The 25,574-nt window shown below is 38.7% G+C and overlaps 1 protein-coding gene across 1 annotated transcript in view; it reads right to left on the bottom strand.

The window, feature by feature from the left end:
• Positions 1-25,574, bottom strand: part of LOC133416197 (A disintegrin and metalloproteinase with thrombospondin motifs 7) — a 100,656-nt gene that overhangs the window by 61,802 nt on the left and 13,280 nt on the right. The window contains exons 3-7 of the mRNA XM_061702949.1: positions 19,722-19,902; positions 17,839-18,038; positions 4,860-4,943; positions 3,543-3,667; positions 1,002-1,151 (exon numbers count right to left, since the gene is read on the bottom strand). Of these exons, the coding sequence (XP_061558933.1) occupies positions 1,002-1,151; positions 3,543-3,667; positions 4,860-4,943; positions 17,839-18,038; positions 19,722-19,902 (740 nt within the window). The remainder of the gene's footprint in view (positions 1-1,001; positions 1,152-3,542; positions 3,668-4,859; positions 4,944-17,838; positions 18,039-19,721; positions 19,903-25,574) is intronic.

The following is a 25,574-nucleotide window of genomic DNA, read 5'->3' on the forward strand; positions in this document are numbered from 1 at the left end:
TTAAATGGATGGAACCAGGGGCTGTGGAGAGCTGGTTCCATTCCGGTGCAGGGTTGGTGTTTGGGGTGCTGTGGGACGGTGTTTGTGTGGGCTTTGTCCCGGTTCATTGTGGTGTGGAGCTGCTGCGGTGGGATTTTGGCTCGGTGTTGTGTTTTTTTTTTCTTTTTTTCTTCTTCTTTCTGTTGTTGGCGCTTGCGTTGGTTTGGGGACTGGAGTGGATATTTTAATTTATACTATTTCTTAAAGGAAAATTTGTTTTGACATACAAACAAACCTGAACTCAACCAGCATCCCGGAACTGATTGTGTTTGACTTTGTCTAATTAACTAATCTTGGTAATTAAATTAATTTGAACCAGCCAGTTTTTTAAGCCTAAAGCTTTTGCATTTTTTTCTCATTTAAATCATTACATAGTTGTTGTCCAGCAAAAAGCATGTATCTCAAAAATTTGAGTTTTTCTTTTCATTTAAAAAAACAACAAAAAATACTTTTCTTTTTTTTGTCCTAGTAAAACATGGAGATGCACATTTTCCATTCAACAGCGACCCTATTCAACTACAGTATAGTGATTCATGGTGATTGTATACTGTAGTTATTTGTCGTCTAATTTTTGATAATCAGTTTTTCTAAGGTGATTCTTTATGTATCATAGATGTTACGTCCAACACAAGGCTATAGATGAGTAATCCCAATTTCCAAACAAAGTTAGGATTCATTATTTAATAATGATCTTAATACATTATTTCCAATTTTATCATTACATACATATTATTTTATTCTTACATAAATTATTTCTCATCCTTCTTTTACAACATCAATATGTGTTTGGCCAAGTGTGCAACTGTCATTTGGAGAGCTGTGTTATATATATATGTGTGAGCACATATATATATATATTTTTTTTTTAAATTCAATTGTCAATATATATATATATATATATATAAACCTTTAATGTACTTGTGTAAAAGACAATGTGTAAAATGTGTGGGGTGGAAACTTACTTGTGCCCCAGCTCATGCGTAACAGTGAAGGCCAATGGGAGGCCAGTGTCTTCACTAATACTGCAGCTGCGATGTGATTGACACATCCCTACCACATGGGATAAACCCAGGGTTTCACAAGGCATATTGATAGATGCACAGATGTCTTTCCTGTGGAAACAGAGGATGCAATCTCAGCTAGATGTCCAAAAGTACAGAAACAAAGTGGAAATGGAAAAGCCACATGAAAAAAAATGCTATTAATACACTACTAAATGTTCAAAATAGCTGCCATGATTAGTCACAACGGCACCGTGGGCGACTGGTTAGAGCATCAGCTTCACAGTTCTGAGGACCCGGGTTCAATCCCCGGCCCCGCCTGTGTAGAGTTTGAATGATCTCCCCGTACCTGCGTGGGTTTTCTCTGGGCACTCCGGTTTCCTCCCACATCCCAAAAATGTGCATTAATTGGAGACTCTAAATTGCCCGTAGGTGTGGTTGTTTATTTGTATGTGCCCTGTGATTGGCTGGCAACTAGTTCAGGGTGTACCCTGCCTTCTGCCCGATGACAGCTGGGATAGGCTCCAGCATGCCCGCGACCCTTGCGACCCCATTCCCCTTCCTAAATACTGAAGGGGAATGTGTGAGAAACCTGCGAGACAGAACGTGCCTTTCATGTCACCACAACAGTGATACATGAGCATCTCGAAAAGTACGTTGTGGCTGATTCAATTTCTGACGATGCGGGACCATCATTTTGCTAAGCTGATTGACTTGGCTGGTTAGCTCAAATATTTGCGTCAGCAGCTTTGAGCTAACTGCTTAATACTGTAAACGTTAAAAGTTCAAGGCTATACCAAACCACCCAACCCAATCGAGCAGGATGTCAAAATTGTTTTCACTGTGGGCCGGATTGTTGACATAGTTGCTCTCAGGGGACCGAATGAGGGTGAAACCCCATAAATGTGTGATGACTAGAGGCATATTGGTATGTCAAAAATCACAGTTCAGTAAGTATCTTGGTTATAAGTTGACAATAAGTCCATCCATTTTCGACACCGCTTATCCTGGTTAGGGTCACTGGACGCTGGAGCCTATCCCAGCTGATATCCGGCGGAAGGCGGACCACACCCTGAACTGGTCGCCAGTCAGTCGCAGGGCACATATAGACACAGACAACCAGTCGCACTCACATTCACACCATCACTGAGTAGGAACTGAACCAACGCTGTCCCCACCAAAGTCAGGTGAGTGTACCACTACACCATCAGTGAGTTGATAATAAGTGTGCATGGAAAAAGAGTAACATGAATAGTTTATCTTCTTTTTAGCAAAAGGGCGCCAAACAAGTGCAACAGTAACAATTTGAACAGTATGAATTATTTTACTCTGAACGCACTAACGAGGGCATTTTTTATTGCTTTAGCTCTATCTAAAGAGCCCAGGGTAAGCTGCTTAAATGCCACTTGAAGTTGCGTTAGTAAATGAGTAAACAACTGACATTCAACCAAAAACGTATCGCTAGGTATGACATCTACTAGCAGAAGCTGAGCTGCACTGTTTGTTTACAGACTAGGTGTGCAGCTTGAGCCACTTACACTTCTTGTCCCTTACCTAATATATTCTGTGTGAAAACCATAATAATTGCTTCATAATTGTACATAGATTACTCTTCATTTCATCATCAGTTTATGGATGGGGACAAATGTTTAATTTTAAGACCATTATTATCCCAATGACTTACAGAAACACATCAGAGAAATTGTGATTCTTCTAATTTTTCACTTTATTCAAAAATTCTGAAGCTAATGGGGAGAACGTAGGAATAAAGTGGGAGAATCGCTAAGGGAGAATACAAAAATTAAGAGGACACATGGACTAATGAAAATTTTTCATCTAGCAAAGGAGATAAAGAAGTAGAGCATGGAGGGATTTTGTGGCCAGGAGAGTAGTGACGGCGGCACGGTGTACAAATGGCTAGCACGTCTGCCTTACAGTTCTCGGGACCAGGGTTCAAATCCTGGCCCTGCCTGTGTGGAGTTTGCATGTTCTCCCCGTGCCTGCGTGGGTCTTCTCCGGGGACTCCAGTTTCCTCCCACATCCCAAAAAACATGTGTGGTAGATTGATTGAAGACTCTAAATTGCCCGTAGGCGTGAATGTGAGTGCAAATGGTTGTTTGTTTATGTGTGCCCTGCGATTGGCTGGCGACCAGTTCAGGGTATACCCCGTCTCCTGCCTGAAGATAGCTGAGATAGGCTCCAGCACGCCCGCGACCCTAGTGAGGATAAGCGGTACAGAAAATGAATGGATGGATGGAGAGTAATTACTCATTTTTCACAAGGATAGCTGAAAGGAATGCTTCAAACAGACATTCGAGCCACAACATAAATTTTTAACAGACTGACTCACGCTCTTTCATCCACCAGGTATAACAGCCTTGTCTACACACCCCTTAAACGCTGTGCAACTTTCCACTTTCATCTCTGCTTTTCAAGGACTTCCTGTCGCATTAAAAATGGCTTCTCGTCATTTCACCTTCATATCTAGCAAAACGTATTTACCTGGTAAGGAGAACAGCTACATCGTGGTGCAGGGGATGATCGTCTAGCTTCATGTTGAGTCGTTTCTGCCACTTGCAAAAGCTACTCAAACTGTTGTCGGCATGGTGAGTAATCTTTAAGTCTTCCTGTGTATGAAATGTCACAACGGAACACATGGTAGGAAAGATTAAATAGAAAAAAATGACATAGCTCAATGCAAAGAGAAAAGCACATATTGTATTTGATGGACAAGACACAATAATTGTGTCGGTTTCCTCCATATTTTACCATCACTGCTTAAATCCCCCTACAGAACATCCAAACAGGCTTTAATAACAGTTATCAAGATGTTCCCTCATGGCAACCAAACAGCATTTTACAGACACCAATACAAGCAGCGAAAATAACACTTCTCTGGTAATTGTTCAAAACTGTCAACACAAAAAGCACAAATGTGTCAGTTGAGATATGGGGTGGACTAAATTCATCCATCCATTTTCTGAGCCGCTTCTCCTCACTAGGGTTGGTCGGCCACCGTGCTGCCGTGGACTAAATTAAAATAATAAATAATAAAATAACAGTCGATTCCATGCATAAAACCAGCTTACTGCCATGCTAAACTTTAGATCTCTCTCGATCTCAAAAAACAAAATGTAGAATGTTGTAAAATAGCCACTACAATGCATTTTGAATGTTTTATTTTTTATATATATAATTTTTTTTCTAATTGAGTTAGGGCATCATGGGGGATTTTTTAATGCACCCTTCCTTGGTCGGAATGAATGCATGAGGAACAGCATAGTGGATCTGCGCTCAACAAAAAGTGTAAGGCAGAGTAGCTTAGCACATCTCCTCATTGTCAGAGATTGATATAAAATGGCGTATTGTCATTTTGTGTGTACCGAATCGTGACCACTGTTTCGAACAATATTTGATAGAGATACGTATTGTTGCACACATACATACATATATATATGTGTCACTTGAAATGTACATGTAAATGATGTGTCACTTGAAATGTACATGTAAATAGAGAGTCAAAATATCAGATATCACCATTAAATAGGAATTGGGCACTTGGACCTGCAGTGTCGATCAGGTCTAAGTCACCTTTCTGACAATTTGCTTTGATATAAGAACTGCGGAGAGCCAATCAGCTTATCCGCTGAGTTAAGTATAAAAAAAATATAGAATAAATTTCACTTTGCCTTTCACCATGAGGCAGCCTTCAATCAAGGCCACTCAAGAGCAGCGAGTGTGGAGCCCTTGTGCAAAAATGACATTAACAGCAATAAACATTAGCAACAATAAACCCAGAATCAAGACAAAGCATTTTACCTCATCCTGCTCCAGTAAAATGAGTCGAACCACAACAATGTTGATGGCGTTTCCGATAGTTGGATCTTGAAAAAGACCTGCTACCTGGAAAACAAAAACATACAGAGAAGTCCACACGGTGGATTCAATTGACACATTTTGTGTAACGTGGGGGAGGGGGAGATGCAATCAAATTACTTGTTATTAATGTTGATTATTTTTATTTCAAATATACAACCCCAATTCCATTTAAGTTGGGACGTTGTGTTAAACATAAATAAAAACAGAATACAATGATTTGCAAATCATGTTCAACCTATATTAAATTGAATACACTACAAAGACAAAATATGTAATGTTCAAACTGATAAACTTGATTGTTTTTAGCAAATAACCATTAACTTAATTTTATGGCTGCAACACATTCCAAAAAAAGCTGGTACAGGTGGCAAAAAAAGACTGAGGAATGCTCATCAAACACCTGTTTGGAACATCCCACAGGTGAACAGGCTTATTTGGAAAAGGTGGGTGCCATGATTGGGTATAAAATGAGCTTCCCTGAATTGCTCAGTCATTCACAAGCAAAGATGGGGTGAGGTTCACCTCTTTGTGAACAAGTGTGTGAGAAAATAGTCGAACAGTTTAAGGACAATGTTCCTCAACGTACAATTGCAAGGAATCTAGGCATTTCATCATTTATGTTAAAGACACTATAATCCTGAGCCAAATAGAATAGAAAGTAATGTGCGAGGCTCCAGCCTGTTAGATGGATGACAAAACAATGTAACAATCATAATCATCTTTGCATTGCACTTACAATGTAATAATAACAATACATATTGAAAATTATCACTACTGAAGTGTTCTTTGGACTATAAATCCCATCTACAGTACATGTACCATACAGCATAACATCATAATTGTCATGCATGCTTTGTTTGGGAGGAATTCCTCCCCATTTTAAAAGTTTAGCATATGAAATGTCATTATTTAATTTTATCTTAACAATTTCAAACTGGGCTGGCGGCGAGGTGGATGCCTGCTGCGTGGCAGGCGGAGCTGAACTGGAAAAGAAGAAAGGTTATCATGAGCACGTCTAAATTGTCACATGCTCGTGCATGCATGTGCTTGTATACTGTACACCCAAACATACAACATACTTGTATATCCATATGAACATATTCAGGCATACATTTATGCACTGAGTCTACAAACCTACACATTTATGTACCTGCTTATGTACACACACATCTGAACCCAAAATCACTAATCTGCAAATTATTTCTCTGATACAAAACAGAAACACTAAATCTGCTTATATATTAATCTAATAGACTGTATTTTTTAAAGATTTCATTTTTGTATTTTAATTTTAAATGGACAACACTTTTACTTTCTTTAATGTCCACTAATAGATTATTCCATATCTTCACTCCTTAGACTGTTATGCACCTGCTTTTAAGTGTGGCACGAACACTTGGCCGGGGTTCAATCCCCGGCCCCGCCTGTGTGGAGTTTGCATGTTCTCCCCATGCCTGCGTGGGTTTTCTCCGGGCATTCCAGTTACCTCCCACACACAAAAAACATGCATGGTAGGTTAATTGAAGACTCTAAATTGCCCGTAGGTGTGAATGTGAGTGCGATTGTGAGTGTGGTTGTTTGTTTATATTATTTTACTGCTTTTTTACATCATGGCCAGGGGACTACAGATGAAAACTAGCCTTCTGGCTAATTCTGGCTTTTTTAACCATGTGTATTTCATGTGTTTTATGAAATTGCATTGTCCCCTTTCAAATAAACTGATTAAAAAATATATATATATATGTGCCCTGCGATTGGCTGGCAACCAGTTCAGGGTGTACCCCACCTCCTGCCCGATGATAGCTGGGATAGGCTCCAGCACTCCCGCGACCCTAGTGAGGATAAGCGGCTCAGATAATGGAGGGATGGATGGACGAACACTTGGTTGTTTAAAATTCCTTCTCCCTCTTAGGTTATACCCACCCTCACTATGATCAAACATTTATTTTAATATTTTCTGGAGGGGAATTGTGCCTTGCTTTATTGAGATTTGTGCTATTTTACAGCAGGTGTGTTAATAGTACCCCACATTGTACACTATTCTTATGGCTTATTTTTGTATAGTGCATATCTTCTGAAGTGTACTTTTATGTGTACCGTAATTTCTTGTCTATAGTGCGCACCCATGTATAATACGCACCCCCAAAGTTAACCTCAAAATTCTGGAACACCCTTCTACCTATGTATAATGCAATTTTACAATGCATGATTTTGCTTCTACCCATATGATCAAAACATAAAGTACTATCTGTATTTTGTTTGTTTTTCAAATAATTATTCTTAAGTTAACCACTTTATTTGAAGACGTAATTATTTCTATTTACTTGCTCTTATTTTGAAATTCACAGCCCTACTTTTATTTAGTAAATGAGAAGACATAGTTGTACTCAAGTGTTTGATTACTCAGAATTTGTAAGATAGGTACAATTCTTTAAAGTAAACATGAAGGGCCAGGCGAAACACATTTAATTTAATTTTAATGGGATTCAAATTAAACTGTCAAGCATTTCAGAAAAGCATGATCATCAAACAAAACATAACTGATTAATAATAATAACCACAAAGAAATTAATGCTGGTTGTTGTGCAGTCATCAGTCGTATTTAAAAAAACTATATTTCACAAGTTCTGCCAGGGTATGTAAACTTATGAGCACAACTGTAGATATTATGCAGTCATACTTACCTCTGTCATATTGGAATGAAAGTGTAGGCTACACCTTTTACATAACCAATAGGTGGCGGTGGCATAATAGAATGAAAGTTATGAAAAAATCTCATAACCTCTAAGTGGCAGTGGCATATTGGAATGCAAGTGTACAGTTTTTTCATAACTTCTAGATGCCGGCAACAACCTACAGAAGCTGGTGAATGTTCTTCCCAGTGCAGAAAACTATTGTATCATCAGAGAACACCACATGATTAAAAATATTGGAAACATTTCCTCTATCATTGATGTAAATAATAAATAATTTAGGTCCCAGAATTTACCCTTACAGTGCACCACGCGACTGCAAATGTTGACTTAAATATGCAAAGCTGTACAAACTGCTGTCTATTTTCAATATAACTTTTTCACCGGTTCAAACCTATCCCCCTCATCCATATCTCTCTAATTTCTTTAATAAATTAACATGGGCGCCCTGCAACTGACTGGCGACCAGTACAGCGTGTAGTCTGCCATTTGCCCGAAGTCAGTTGGGATAGGCTCCAGCGCCCCGTGACCCGAATAGGGTAAGCGGTGTAGAGAGAATTAACATGGTCTATTGTATCAAAAGCTTTTTGGAGGTCTATAAACACAACACTGCATACTCCTTATCAATTGCACTTGTTAGTTTCTCAACCAATTCCATTAATGCCAGTGTGGTTGATCTATTTGCTCTAAAGCCATACTGACTCTTCATGAGTAACACGTTTGTCAATGAAGCTGTCCAACCGAGCAACAAATAGTTTCTCTAATATTTTCGAGAACTGGGAAAATAATTATATAGGCCTGTAATTTGTAAAAATATATTTTTCATCTGATTCATACACATTTATTCATCCACTGTTGCTATATTCAGTGGGGAAACCACTCGATTTGAGAGATAGATTACATATAATGTATGTTAGAGGGTCCACAATAGTATCACTTGTTTTACTAGTTTCATCTCAATTCCATTCCAATCGTGTGATGTTTTATTTTTGAAACTTCCAACAATATTCATAATTTAATTTCTATCTGTGTGTTTTAAAAAAATAGTGGCTGGGTTACTTTCATGAACAAACGTTTCAATACCCTCATGAATATTGAATGTCCTTTGCCAGTTTTGGCCCCACATTAAAGAAGAAACCTTCCACCACGTCCTTATCCTGGATGGTTTTATTATCATCAATAAAACAGGCGGGAAAGGTCGTACTGTTTATTAAATTTTTTTTTTAATTATTGAATTATTTACCATATGCCTCAGATGTTATTTTTGTCCCTTTTAAACACATAATTATAACACTATAATCCTTTTTACGTTTCCTAATTACATGATTAAGTTTACATATTTCTATTTTTTATATTTAATTTCTGTTTCCGTTGTTCTATTCTTAATAAATATTTAATACATTGTCTTGTTTTTTTGGCAGGCATTGAACAGGCTTTTTGTGATCCAGGGCCTGTCTTGGCAGTTTCATTTGTTGTTATGGATGGATGAAGAGCTTCTGTCATAAACTGATAAAAAGCAAGAAAGAAATTGCTACATTTTCAGCTTGATACACACCTCTCCACTCTTGCCCAGATAATGCACACCTCACTCAGTATGTTGAGACTTGCATCCATCCTTGCTCTCTTCTGCCATATTCCTTGTTCATCCTTCATTGAAGTTCACATTTATATTTTACAAAGACTTTGCCTTCCAAGTAATTGGTATAAATTTTATCGATAATTGTAGCCAAATTGACCGTTATTCTACTCGGTTTAGTCATGGTAGGGTATAAACTCATACTGTACATTGCAGAAACAAAATCAGCAATTGATTCTGGTTTGTGGGGATTCAATAGGTCTATATTAATGTCGCCACAAATAAAGGTGACCTTCTGTTCGTTGGTCATGAACAAACTTTCCATGGTATTTTTAAATTGTTCAATTCTGGAACTGGGTGCTCTATAAACACAGCTAACAATGATGTTTTTCCTTTTCTCCTTGTCAATTTCAATGGAAATACAGTACATTCCAATACATCCTCAACAGCAGTGGTCATATTAGTAATGATTTTGTGTTTTAATCTTCTGTCTACAAACAATGCCGTTCCCCCTCCCCTTTTGTTACCTCTATTTATATTATTTAATTAATATCCCTTAATTTCAAAATTCACCTCCCTTTCCTGACAAAGCCATGTCTTGGAGATTGCAACCACACTGAACGGTGTGGTGAATTGTCCCAAGTAGTCTTTTATATTTTGGAAAATTGCATATTCTGTAAACACCTCCTGCTCAAGTGTATGATCGCCAGTCCTTGTTGTAAATTGACAGTATTCCGAAACTGGTCGTCTGTGTAGTAACAACAGTCTGTATACAAATCAGCTAAAATACTGGGTCAATATCTGAGTCATCATGCGTGCCAATTTTTAGAATTCATTAAAACCGCAGGATTACAGCTGGTTTGTCTCGCTACCATCTCCGTGTGAGTGGGTGACAGGTCGCGCCTGTCTACATTCATCCCCTTGGACCGGAAAAAGCCGATCACCTGCTCCTCCACACTCTTTGCCTTGTCAAGGCTGGCATCGGTGAATTTGTTTCCCGGAGCGGGGTTTGATGGTGAGTCAGTTGACAATTAGGTCATTCATTCTTGTGTGCTGTTCGAGGTCTGCCATCCGACCCTCAAGCTGTATGATTTTCACATCTTTCCCTTTCTTCTCTTGTTTCAGCATCATGACTTCCACGTTCAAGTCTTTCACCACTCCTTGCAGCGTATTGAACTGCGCCATTAAGTTCAGAATTATATCTTACTTCTGTTTTACCGTAGCGAACTCAGTCTTCAAAGCATTGAGCGATTCCTTGAGTTTTTTGAGTGTTGTTGCATTTTTTCTTCAAACTGCTCAAACAATTGTCAAACAATTGGAGATGGGAGTGTGTGCCAGCTTTTCTGGGATCTTGTTCTGCCTTGCTTTCACTCAAAAATGTACTTTTCACTAACCAATAAAAAACAACGACTTTATCTCAACATTTTGAGATTTTCCTTCCCTCCCTTTTTCCCCTGAAAAACACAAATAATGACAAATAAAATGGAAAGTGCCCATCCAGAGATGCGCCGTGATCATCTTGTCACTCCCAATCGATGAACCACCAAGGCCTTCCAAATCTGACGGTAAAGATGAGCAAACTAAGGATAACTGTTATAATGGAATTGAAAACTTCTCAGAGAGGAGCTTTGTGATTTTGGTGCACCATGTTCACTCGCTGCCTCTAACCTCTCTTGAGGTTGACTATTGTGACTCTGAATATGATGCCTCTTCAAAATGTTCACAAAACTCATACTATATACAGTACTTGTAGCTTAAAAGTGTTTTGAAAATTGCATCCACTGAAGCTTGGCTACTTAAACTTGTGAAGAGATGACTATGCAATCTAAACAAAAGCCACACACTGTACTGATATGAGCATCTTCTGTCAATATGCATCATTACACTCAATTCAACAATGAAAATACAAACCGGTACTGCTACCTGAAGAACCGCTTTCACTGACGTTTTTACTTAAGCTAGCATGTCAAATCATCGAACAGCCATCCTAATAACTGTAATCAACGCAAGACCGCTGCACCTGACCGGTGCATGAAAGAACACCTCATTTAAAAGTAATCCACACATACGTACAGAGTACAACAATGATTCATCATGAACTATTTCATGTGGAGCCAAGTGGCTCCTGCCAATGTGATTGAACAGCTACTGTCACCTCAATATTTTAATAATCAGTGCAGCTTTCCTAGTACTATTATCAGTATTGTTTTCCTTTTTTTTATTTCCCTCTATTGAGTGAATACAAAAAGGAGCGCAAATCATTGCTTGAACAAGCATGGTTCTTGATTTGCAGGCAGGATTTTCATGCCATCCATCTTCACCACAACCAGATGTTTAAATGTTCCTTTTGAATTCACACAGCATCCTTCTTCTATTCATTTGCTTCTAATCTGACCTCCATTTATACTATTTAGAGATTTAGTGTTGCACGTGTCATGACTTAACTCCATATGTTTGAAGAGCAGGAAAAAAGAAAAAAAACACAAACTTCTTCTGAAACCGACAACCTCAACACAGTGTCAGTAGGTAGACAATGGAACATCTGCTCATTGAGGAAGATGATGTCATTACATGTTGTGAGGACAGGGGCAGAGGAGCTCTCTCTTGGCACTGTTCAAGATTGTTTTCGTAAAACCATTCACAGCTTGGAGGTTCAAAGAGGATATATGTGGAATAATAACAGCTTCCTCAATCTATTATTGTCTACAAAACCAGAAGCCTCTCAGTCAATGAATTCTCCTCCTGTCATGTCTCAAATCTACTTCTGAATATTCTGAATACTGACGGCATTTTAATTAGAAGCTGTCAGACCAGAAATGCAGTACTTTATTGAGTAAAATCACTTGGGTTTCCTTGAAGTCTTTGGGCCCTTTGCACAATGGTCATTCCACCGGACTATTGCTATATTAGTCATTCAAACTGCTCTAAGTGCTAGACGATTCTGCATCTTTTTGCAATATTGTCAAAAAAAAAAATAATTGTACCAGTATTACCAGATAACTAGCAACCCTTTTTTTCTCAGTGATTGTTTTTCTCAATGTCTTTATGTCTCAAAAGTGTTCTCTGTCAATTGACTGTCTCTTGTTGTACTAGAGCGGCTCCAAGTACCAGAGACAAATTCCTTGTGTGTTTTTTGGACATACGTGGCAAAATAAAGATGTTTCTTATTCTGATTTATAATGCAAAGGAAGTCAGTTTACTAAACTCCAAACAAAGAACTAGTAACGACTAAAACAGGCTAGGGACCAGACAATGATATGAGGAAAGAAAAACTGTGGACCTAACAAATCCACAATTACTTGGTACACCCGCACAACCAAAGTAACAAAAACTTGAGACATTTCTTGAACAAACAAGAATAGCAATTCAATTAATCCAGCCATTCTCAACATCGCTTATCCTGGTCAGTGTCGCGAGAGCCCATCCCAGCTGACTTCAAGCAAAAGGCGGCCGACACCCTGAACTGGTCGCCAGTCAGTCACAGGGCACATATAGACACAGAAACCCATTTGCACTCACATTCACACCATCACTGAGTGGGAACTGAACCCATGCTGCCCACAGCAAAGTCAGGCAAGTGTACCACTACACCATCAGTGACCATCCATTTGATTAATTTTTATTTATTTATTTATTTTTTAATTATTTAATTTTTGCAATGTCAGGAGTAATGAAAAAGCATATGCGGTTGGTTCTTTCAAGACTCGAAATTGCCCCTAGGTGTGAATGTGAGTGTGAATGGTTGTTTCTCTATATGAGTGTTGGGAAAGTTTATTTTATAATGGGAACTAGTTCAAAGTTCAGTTTACTGTTCCAAAAAATTACCTAGTTAAGTTCATAATTCAAAATTTTGAACTAAGTTCAGCATTCCAAAAATGTTCATAGTTGTTTTGTTTTTTGTCAAAATGTTGCTGATGGGCTATAAACCTCAAAATACTGCAATTTCATTTTCCCATTGTTGTCACCCATTCAGTCCACACTATAGTAGCCAGCTGCAGCTTTCACCCTACAATCTCAAAAATATGAGGAAAAATGTGTTGCTCCAATAGTCTTTTTTTAAAAGAGGAATTTTTAAAAAAACAGGACTTTTGTCCTTAATGTGCAAACAAAAACACACAATACAGTATGACAAATAATAATTTTCCTAGTAATAATTTTTTACAATTATTTTCTATACAAAAGAAGCACCAAAGTACATACTCCCTCCAATTTACGAGATGTCCCTGAACGCACCTGCCTGCCATGAATGGCGGCCATACCCGCACTGAATCAGTTGCTAAATAAAACGTTTATCCCCCACATAGTGTATGAAGGCTCGTATATAGTGCGTTCAGAGGGGTTTTGTCATAAAAGTCCCTAACAAAACCTGGCACTCTTGAATGAAAATGAACTTTCGTTCGAAAATTGTTCTTTGACGTCAGAATGAGCGAATTCTAGATCACGTTCATCAAGCAGAAACGAATTATTAAGTTCGGTTCACGTTCGCCCAAAATATGAATCGGTTCATGAACTTTCATTCATTGAGCTCATTCTGGTACAGCACTGGCTGTGACTGGCTGACAACCAATCCAGGGTATATCCTGTCTTTCGTCCAGTCAGCTAAGATAGGCTCCAGCTCACGTGTGATGCAAATGAGGAAAATCGTTGAATGGCTAGATGGAACATAGGCAGGGGCAGGGTGGCAATTGGGAATATCAGGACAACTCCTGAACGGCTGATCCGTTCCAGGTCAACCTGGCCAAGCAATTTTATTTAATTTTTTTAATTTGAATAGGACAATTCCTATAGAATTTACACTACACATGACCGTCTTTTAACAAAACATAATTACAGACGACTATTCAACAAATACAGGAGACTTATAGGGTAGCCTTATGTCAACAAAGCGATGGACGACCGCATCGGTCGCGTGCGTCGTGCCCGCCTAGCCAAGTGTCCCGGCTACCAGCCAGAGCAACGGTATAGCTTATAGCCTGCAGACTGCAGCGTTTATGATTCGTGACTGTCGCACCCCTTTGCTGTTGTGCCATGCGCGGTGCGACCAACAATCGTTGTTAAGCAGCAGACAAGCCCAAAGCAGGTCGTCTCTGCCCCCCTAACCCCACACCAGACTTTAGTTCTTATGTATTGTAAGCACTGCGATTGGCTGGCAACCAGTTCAGGGTGTACCCCGCCTCCTGCCCGATGATAGCTGGGATAGGCTCCAGCACGCCCGCGACCCTAGTGAGGAGAAGCGGCTCAGAAAATGGATGGATGGATGTATTGTAAGCATCATTGATTCTTGTTGTTCACCATCAGACAATGATCAAGTCTCTGTGACTTGACTTTGTGATTACTTTAAGCAATGAAGGGATAGTTACATATTATTTATGTGAACAAATAAGCGGGATTACTCTGCACTGTAAACCCTGATTTTTACTGAACTTAAAGAGATCAGTAAATGTTACTTTAGTGTAATTTGTTACTTGTTACTTTGTTACGTTACTTGTTAATTCTGATCAATGTCCTAATATTACTTGTGATTTTGTAATAAATTGTACATTTTAATTGTCTATCTTATTGTAATCATGTGTTTGAACTCAAACAACATACTACATCAAGTTTTGCCTACAAATTAAAAAGCATTGACCGCGCCCATACACAGCACTGAGATCTGATTTTGATCTTAGTGAGATCATATCTATTTTGTGTTACCGACTAAGCGTGCGTGGCGTAGTGAGGGACCTTAATTAAGTTCTGGGCACATTTCACTTTTTCAGTCACAGGTAAATATTAAGTTACAAATATAGCTAAGTATTGTCAAAAAAACACAATATATATAGTCTATATGTAACGGTGGCGACTTCTGCACCATGCCACAACACTCGGGCTTGGAAGCTGAGCCGCTACTGCGGCACTTCCTTGGAGTCGAGAGCATTGACGCTGAGGCCAGCACCCTCTTTTGAGGGCTCCGTGGAGTGAGGGTTTTACTAACGTACACTCGCGCAGCGCAAGCTGGTATCTTACATATTTACTTTAGTACAGCTTGGCAATGGCGGCCGGCTGAATCTCCCGCAAATGCACAGTATGCAAGTTTATTTAAAACTTGGAAACTTGTAGAGTTGAACAATTTCAATATAGTGGTTTGAAAAGGTGGCGGCACGGTTAGAGCGTCAGCCTCACAGTTCTGAGGATCCCCGGCCCCGCCTGTGTGGAGTTTGCATGTTCTCCCCGTGCCTGCGTGGGTTTTCTCCGGGCCCTCCGGTTTCCTCCCACATCCCAAAAACATGCATGAATTGAAGACTCTAAATTGCCCGTAGGTGTGACTGTGAGTGCGAATGGATGTTTGTTTATATGTGCCCTGCGATTGGCTGGCAACCAGTTCAGGGTGTACCCCGCCTCCTGCCCGATGATAGCTGGGATAGGCTCCAGCACGCCCGCGACCCTTGTGAGGAGAAGCGGCTCAGAAAATGGATGGATGGAGGGTTTGAAAAAGTGACGGTTCAGCAAATATAAAGAGAAATATCGTTCAACGGCCACAGCGGTAACCAGTTGATCTGTAACACTGGTCCAGTAAGTAGCTGTCCATACAAATTAATTCATCCAGGACCACCGAGTCACAGAACGTTTTCTGAAAAAAGTGAGACTGAAAAATAAATAAAAATATTGTGACTTCCTGAGCTTATGTCTACTAAAACAGTGACTTCAGAAGCTCCCGTGCATTTGTTTAAGTAAGTAAAGCCAGAAAGGACATTAAGGCGGATAAAAAACATTGTGTCGGAATGCATTGTATATTGTAAGGGAACCTTATTTTTCCCTTCTTCTTCATGTCACCTTAGGGGATCTGTACAAATTTTAATTATGCCTTGTTCTGATCCACATGCACATGGAATTGTCTCAGGGGTCATTTGGCCAAAGAACTGCTATATTAGTATTTAAAATGACTTTGCATTCTAGTTTTAGGGCTTGAGCATATTTCTACAAGCTAGAATGAATTTTTCACAGAATCATTGTTTCTCTTCGGCCATTGTTTGTGGTTTTATTTTTCTTGCTACTCTTTTCCATCATGCAGTTATGAAGCAAGAAGACTGCCTGCTGAGTTCATCATTCCTCCTTTTCCCAAAGAACTCCAAACAAAACTTAATGATAAAGAAGCATGTCACAAAACATCCAGAAAAACAGGATCACTCGAGTTCTCCATGAAGCAATGATAGAGTACTCAGTGTAAATATTTTGGATGTTTGGGGGATGAGGGATGGGGGGGCTTTCGGTTGATCCTTGACAATGTAAGAGAACAGAACTAAGCCAATCACAGGGCACATAGAATTAAACAACCATTCGAACCGACGGGCAATTTAGAGTCTTCAATTAATGCATGTTTTGGGGATGTGGGAGGAAACCGGAGTGCCCGGAGAAAACCCGCACAGGCACGGGGAGAACATCCAAACTCCACACATACGGGGCAGAGAATTGAACCCCAGTCCTCAGAACTGTGAGGCAGATGTGCTAACCAGTCGGGCACCGTGCCGCCGCTAATTCCACGTTGGACAAATTCATGGACATGAAGCCAAGTTCAGCATCATGTGGCTTGCATGCATACGAAATCAAATTAGATCTTCAATGGCGTGTACTTAACCCAGGCCAAGAAATTTATTACAAAGCTGCCAACCTATAAAAATTAACTTCCAAAACAATATGTCCAAAATTTGTTGGAATTTCCTTATTTTGTCAAGAACATTACCTTACGACAGTCAAAACCATTATCGTTAATATATTATGGCTTCAATGTTTTGGACTGACTGTTTTCCAGAACTTTGTCAATGATGTCTTGCAATTAATAAAAATAAAATAAAAAATAAACTTGCAATTTAAGACTATTTTTTTCCCAAATCATTCAGCCCTACTCCTAATTAATGACAAGGTAGTTTTAATTGAGTCCACATGGGAAAGCTTATCGACTTAGTGACGAGGACTGGCTAAGTGTGGCTCAAGGTTTTGCCACATAAATACATTTGTTGTGGCTAACTATATACAAGTGTGGCTAGGAGATTTAAAAAAAATATATATATATTTTTTTTTTTATTACTGTTCAGCCACATTAGCTAAGAGGTTCCGTGACCCAGTGCCAACCCCGTATGTGTAAATGTTTATACAGCTCTTATATTACATTCTATTATATTGTGTAGGTATGTTGTAAAAAAAAAAGAATTACAGGTTTTGTATTTACTAGCGTCAGATGGAGAAATCATCATAAAGGGTATGCTGCACAATGGACCAAACATGATTAGGATGCACATTTAACATTTAAATGCAGATGCTAAACTATAACTTCTGTTTTTTGCCAATGCGTAATACACAATGGCTCTCCTGTGGCAAAAAACAACGGTCTCACATTAATGTCTGTGCACTCATTCAGACAAATGGCTGCTTGCTCCATCTCCAAGTCTTACTGACTCACACTCACAAGCTGTATTTTAATACATTTGTCACAGCCCTGTGATATACAGATGATAAGCCCACCTCTCACCCTAAATCAGTGGTGATAGATTCTCATCTTCCTTGTGATGCTGAATTACTATCAGCTGGGTAGAAAATTGATGTATGCAGTTTAACTTATGTTCGGAACACAAAAACAGCATTTTACATTATTACATTTTGGTTTAATACTTACAATGTTCATAACAGCAAGTATGTAGCTTTCAACACCTTTGCTGCCATGGTATTCCACCATTTTAGGGTCAGCCACCACCAGTGTTTCCACCCACTTCTCTTTGCTGATGGAGCGTTGACGGATCCTCCTCTTCCTCCTGTTCTGGTGCTGCTCCCAGTATTCCCGCTTTCTCTCAATCTCTTCCAAACTGTGATGGGTATCTAGATATAGAAAATTATGGAGACGACTTGAGTGGCTACACACGCTCTACAAACAGATAAACTGGTTGCTCTGTTTATAATGGCAATTAATTATTATGTAATTCAAATTTGCATGAAAGAGGGAACATGTCATGGATCTACACGAACACAGTACTTAAGTCATAATTACACTTAATTAATATTATTTAAAACACAGAGGCCATAAGTATACAACAATCAAATAAAAAAATAATTGTGAGTGAACCCCCCACAAATAGGGGTTCACTGTACAGCAATAACTGAGCGAATAACTGAGTGTACCTTCTTCTTCTTGTGTCGTGTATATTCTGACAACGCTGTGCAAACTAGTTAATTGTGCAATGTTGGTAACCTGGACCTAAGCCACATATTATTTAATATTTTACTCAAATCTCGTTCAAATTTTGTGTGCAACAGTAATTCGGATGAAGCCATGACATTTCTCATTTTTCCATTGATAAATGTGATGCAGGCAAGATGAATGAAGTAGTGGTTAGCACATCTGCCTCATAGTTCTGAGTTTATGGCTTCGAATCAGACTTGTGTGGAGTTGTCATGTTGTGTTATTCAGTACTCAGGGTCAATGTCATTCAAAAGACACCGAACAGCTTGACTTGATATGAATTGTGTTACGAGCTTGGTCACGGAAACAGCTAAACAAGTATATTAAGGTACCGATGTACTCATCAATCCTGCACTTGAAATGAAACTACCGTAATTTCTCATGTATAATGCACATTTTCTTTCCCCCAAAAATTGTCAAAAGTGAATAGTGGAGGGGAAAAAAAAAACTTTCACAGTTTATAAATGTATGCCGCCATCTAGAGGTTATGAAAATGCTGTACAATTTCATTCCAATATGCCACCAGCCCTGAAAGGTTATGAAAAAGTTTTACACTTTCATTCTAGTATGCCACCGCCACCAAGAGGTTATGAAAAAGGTGTAGCCTACACTTTCATTCCAATATGACAGGGGTACATATGACTGCATATATGCACAATTGGGCTCATAAGTTCACATACCCAGACAGAATTTGTGAAATATTGTTTTGTTTTTTTAAATACGACTATTTACTGAACAACAGCCATCATTAATTTCTTTATGGTTATGTTTTGTTTAATGATAATGTTTTTCTGAAATGCTTGACAGTTTAATTTGAATCCCATTAAAATAAAATTAAATGTGTTTCACCTGGTCCTTCTTGTTTTCTTTAATGAATTGTATACATCTTACAAATTCTGCCTGGGTAATCAAACATATGAGCACAACTGAGTGTTTTCTTATTTACTAAATAAAAGTAGGGCTGTGTTTTTCAAAATAAGAGCAAGTAAATACAAAGAAAGTATTACATGTTCAAATAAAGTGAAGTGCTTAACTTCAGAATAATTATTTGGAAAAAAAAAAAATACAGACAATATTTTATGTTTTGATCATATGGGTAGAAGAAAAATCATGTATTGTAAAAATGCATTATAGATAGGTAGAAGGGTTTTCCAGAATTTTAAGGTCAACTTTGGGGGTACGTAGTATACATGAGTGCGCATTATACTTGAGAAATTACGGTAATCTGTTAACCCACCATTCCAATTGTATTGTCCTATTTCAAGTGCTGTAAAAACTGTCATTTGCAGTGATGTTTGTACAATGGAAAAAAGGACATATACTTTTGACTCCACAGGAACCGTTGACTGCTTGTTTCCCTGAGATGGGCTGTAGAACTGGACTCCAAGATGGGAAGGAAGCATGACGTTTGAAGATGGCATGGGCCTGTGGTGCTGAGGGCTCATCATGTGTTTCCAGGGGTTGGATGAAGAACTCTTCATTTGACAACTTGAAAAGTCCTGTCTAAAGATTGAAAGGTGACATGTCAGCTGTCAAAGTATCACAGGCACTTTTCCTTTCTTTTAAAACACACACAAAGTTATTATGGGACAATTTGAATAGAGTGGTACATTGAAATACAAGCAACTCAAAATACTGTATTCCAAACACATAAAATGTACTTTAATATACATTTCTTGGGGTGGTACAGTGACCGAATGGTTAGCACATCTGCCTCACAGTTCTGAGGACCCGGGTTCAAATCCGCTCTCACCTGTATGGAGTTTGCATGTTATCCCCGTGCCTGCATGGGGTTTCTCCAGGTACTCCGGTTTCCTCTCACATCCCAAAAACATGCATGGTAGGTTAATTGAAGACTCTAAGCCATTTGCTTTGCCTTGCGAGCGCAGACTTGATATGAGTGCTGTGTGGTGGCAGTGAACTTAACATACTTCGCAATAAGAAGCACTTTGGCAAATAGTGAATAATTCCTCAAATAAGAGGCTTCAAGCGGTTTATTGCCACTCCCAGTTGAAGTATACAGTCAAACTAAACATGAAACAAAGAAAATCACACCTTGTGCATTTATAACAACTACATATGTAGCTTAGCTTTTCAGTCTGCTAGCTTAATGCTAATACTAATTAGCATCTATGTTGCAATGCTAACACTAAGAAACAGTGCAGTAACACATGTAAACAGATAATGTAACAGTTCTCACAGTCATATAGTCTATCCTCTGTGATGATCATGACTGTTCAGCTGAGAGGAGTTAAGACATATATCAGTCTTACAGAACTTACACCAGAAAGAGCAGCACAATGGCCATTCATAGCTGCTAGCGCTTAGCTTTGCCGCAGCCGACATGCAAGCGTGTACGCTGAATAATTAAGAACGCTTTGTTGTTAACAAGCAATGTCAGAAGAGCTTTGCTGACTATCCAGTTGAATTGACTGAGGGGTCACTATATTATCAACAACTTACAGTCATGGTTCGATAATGACATAGCCCACCATAAATCAACCATAAATATAACCGTTAAGTAACACACACATTCAATGAGCTAGAGGTAACATAAACACACATTAACAAAGACTAATGTCTTTATTACTGCAGTAATTCAAATTTGCGTGTCACAGTGAATTGTGGGAACTGCTTTGCTTTGCCATCATCATCCTAGCGGCTAGTAGCCCAATGGAGTGTCCCAATTACTGCTTTAAGTCGCAAAACACCAAAAGAAGTGATTGGGTGGTAAAGTACACTTGTTACATTGTTCTGGCTGGAACTGCATTATAGGGGAGATTAGCCAACTTTGAAGAGCAAAATAGCAGCAAATCAGGATGTTAATAGAAGAAAATACTGTAATATACAGTACAATGCTAGACAGCCGTACAGGGACAGGAAACCGCAAATAAATGTGTACGTCACCGCCGCCACGTCACTTGAGAAAATGGGCCTATAACTTTAAATATACATTAATATAATAAACGTTAATAATACAAGATACCCTTTATTAGGGTTTCTCATTTTCGGTTTTGGTCATTACTGTATCCTTTTATAAAGCACAACATTATGGAGTGCTATTTTTGCTCATTAAAATACATATTACAACAATTTCTGTTGTTTTTTGGGGCGAAGGCTAGAACAGATTAATGGCATTTTAATTCGTTTCAATGACTACTCACATTTTTGCATGATTAATTTGAATTGCTAAATTCCTGCGATTGGCTGGCGACCAGTTCAGGGTGTACCCCGCCTCCCGCCCCAAAATAGCTGGGATAGGCTCCAGCAGCCTTAGTGAAGAGAAGCAGTAAAGAAAATGGTTAGATGGATGAATTGAAAGTTTCGGTGTGAGTGAAGTAATTTAATTACAATAAAGTAATTCAACTACAGTAAATCAGCTCCCATTATTTCTACAATGTTGTAATGGTGGTTTGACCTGAGTGATTAGAATACATGACCTGACTAGCGCAGTGATTTCCAACCTTGATGGAGCGAAGGCACATATTTTAAAATTGGAAAATCTCACGGCACACCAACAAACAAAAATGTCACAAAAAGTAGATACACAGTAATTAGTGTATGTACTTCCTGCCATTTAATAGAAGAGCATTTATTTGTTATGTCTGTCACTATGCCTCACTGGAATAAATAGTGGAACAAAGATACATTATTTCTTGTAAATGAATACATTCTTTTGAGCAGTTAGGTAAAATTTTATAATTTCCCACAGCACACCTAAAGATTGCTCATGGCAGACAAGGTTGGGAATCACTGGACGTAAGAAGATACTCAGTATACAGTACACAAGTATATATAGTAAATGAAGTCATTTAAATAGACACTCCATCTTGTGATCGGTGATCAGTCATCGTTTTTTTAAACTCGCTGATCGGTGATTGGCCCCAAAAATCCTGTTCGTGTAAAGCCTAGTATTTTTATTGTAGCTGTGTTTTGGGTCTTTGGAGGACCTATTACATGTGGCTGAAACCAAATTTTCTGGGCAGCACATTTTGCACCAAAAATGCCTTGATAGTCTTCGGATTTTTCACCAATTACCGATTCAAGACACCCTTTGCTGGATAGAGCAAAGCAACCCCAGGACATAACAAAACCTCCGTGTTTCACAGAACATACACTGTTCTTGTCTAGTTGTGCCTATTATTGTGTCTTCACACAAGAGATGATGTGCTGTGCCAAAAAGCTCACGATTTTGTCCATGTGTGTGGAGGCAGACTGTCTAAGAAATGTAGTCTTAAAAAGAAAAAGGCAGCTAGACATCTCATGGAGTCAAAGAATTCTAAACATCCTCCGAAGGACAAATATGTAAAATAATCTGTCTCTCCAAAATAGCAATGATCAGATATAGACGAACAATCATTTACACTCAGGCACACCTAAGGACGGTTTAGAGCATAGGTGTCAAACTCAAGACCCGGGGGCCAGATGCGGCCCGCCACATTATTTTATGTGGCCCGCGAAAGCAAATCATGCTCGTCAACTTCCGTGATTTTTTTCTAAAATCTGTACGAAAATTCTAAATTGTCATAATAATAAACAATAATGTTGAGATATTGCATTTTTCTGTTACCAAACCATTCTTCTACAGTAACTTAAACAATAATTGAACAAAATATTATCTTTGTCTTCTGATTTCAAAAGTAGTTATCCCTCAATTTGTTTTGTAATGGTAATAATATGATATAGTGATTAAACATTTATATGGTTTCACTGTTCTAACGGCCCTCTGAGGGAAATCATAACTACAATGCGGCCTGAGACAAAAATGAGTTTGACACCCCTGGTTTAGAGTCTTCATTTAACCTATGACCTAAGTTTTCATTTAAAATGAAATGATGACCATGGAAATCTGTTATTTTTGAGAGCCAGAGAAGAACAAAACAAGGCACCACAACTAAAAGACCTTTGTTCCTTTTTAAAAGACCACTCAAATTTCAGGGTGATTAATTTACACATTTGAATTGCTAAATCCTAATTGCATCCCTATCAGGAAGAGTTATCAAATGACTCCTAGTGCACATTTTATGTGTCATCTGTGACTAGTTTTTATTCACTCACAGTCCTTACAAGCTGCCAGGTGAAGTACTGAACACTTACTGTAACGTATGTCAAAGGCTTTTTTACTAACTGTATTTGGAACATTATTTCATATATAGAAATATATATACATATATATATATATAGACACAAGTGTATGAGAGGTCGTTACGGACATACTGTAATTCAAGATTACCTGTCACACATACGTCAAACTGAAATACTGTCAAACGACTTAAATTCTCACCTACAACTGAAACACACTAACGAAACATGTATTTGAGTATAAGAAAGCAGGGTTATGATGTGTTTGAGGATTTGTTTAGCATTTTATTAGTGTATGAGAACATTTCAATAATGTGTGTGTGTTTCAGTAATCAGTATGAGAGTGTTTCAGAAATGGATGTATGTAAGATTCTCAGTAGTGTGAGAACAAACAGTGTGTGAGTGTTTTTGGTAAGTGTGCGTGAGAAAGTTTCAGCAACGTGAGAACATTTCAATAGGGTGTGTGTGCGTTTCAGTACTGTGTATGATAGTATTTTTGTTGTGTGTGTTTGAGATTATTTTAGTTTCGAGTGAAAGGTAATCCTGAACTATGTTACTGACAGCTCCTCATACAACAGGCTACATTGGCGTTAGGAAGTTATTGTTCCAACTAGCTACACCACATCCATCACCCACATCGAGCTTATGAGAATGTTGTTAAATTTGCTGCAAAAATTCTGGAGAGTTGTAGAAACCAATGGGCAGCTTTAGTACACGTCCACACATGTGGTTGAGGGAATCTGTGGTTTCTACTAAACTCAATATGGCTTTATCCAAGAGATTACACCCAGTAAAGAACCGTGGGAAATGCTGGAGAGCGTTGCAATCAATTCAATTTCCCTGATGTACCTTTTTAGGTAACAACTGTTAACTGGGCTGCTGTCATCTCCTCTGGAAAGTTTAGAAGCTCCTTCACTGTTTTTGCATTCTTTTTTTTATTGCGTGCAATTAAATGATGCAGACCTTCTGGTGGTCGTAAACAAGCTACAGAACCCGCCGCAGGACTTGTGTCCAATTTGTGTCAAAATAGTGTGCAGTGTGTCCTTGGTAGGGTCTAGCTTACATTCATGTAAATCAACTACATCGAGTAATTCATCTGTGTCTACTGAATTAAAGTCCTCCGAAGTCTTCAAAAGGAAACCTTTTTCCTAGTGTGATACATACAGTAAAAATGAATCTTTAAAACTAATAGTTGTCAAGCCATACAGCATCACTTCCAGAAATGGTATTGCAAGTTTCACTGGGAAGTAAGCAGCTTGTTTCCACCCAACCAAAAACACTCTACCTATAGCCTGCCATTCTTCACACTGAAAGTCATGCCTGATAAAGGGGACTTTAACTTTAACTCCCAGTGTGCAGCTGTCATAGAAACCCATCCAAAATTTTGTGAGGCAGTCTCACAAAACACCACTTCCTTCTCCCTGTTCAAGCTCTCTATTTGGTAAACGCCTTTTTTATATTGACCTCAGATACAATAATTTCTGAGTCTCTTAAGGCACGGATTAAGTCTGTGAGACAGTGGCCTCTTCTTAGGATCATCGTTACAATCCAAGCGGTTAGTGGTTGGTGTGGTTCAGAGACTACTAGGGATGGAATATCTACCTCCCCTGTGAGCACTGGAGCAGACAGAGAATAATCCACTCTTTGAACCTGTTTTTTTTTTCTAGAAAGAGTATTTCAAGCTTTGTTTCATTCACAGTTACACCCAGCCTGTCTTTCCCCCATATAATAATAACTGCATCAGATTCTTCACTTTCGCCCAACGTTAGCGGACTGACGATAGTAATGTGTCGTTTAATTCCACAGATCTACTTCTGGAAGCTCCATCATTAATTCCATGGTGGTTTGGTGATTTAACCAACATATCCTCAATGGCTTATTGTGTGATCGTCCTCCACTCCTATTGAGGGTTATTGTTCTGGCTTCTATTTGGTGCACAGATAAAGTCTCAGAATTCTGACCTTGCTTTGGTGATACAGCCCTTCTACTGTATTGGAAATGTCAACATGCATCTGTGAACTCTCAATATGAGTTGAATAGGGTGAAAGAATTTGTTTTAATGGCCTTCAGAGGGAAGAAAATACATCTGTTTT

The sequence above is a fragment of the Phycodurus eques genome, chromosome 2 (assembly GCF_024500275.1).
Source record: "Phycodurus eques isolate BA_2022a chromosome 2, UOR_Pequ_1.1, whole genome shotgun sequence".
In the NCBI taxonomy this organism is placed as follows: domain Eukaryota; kingdom Metazoa; phylum Chordata; class Actinopteri; order Syngnathiformes; family Syngnathidae; genus Phycodurus; species Phycodurus eques.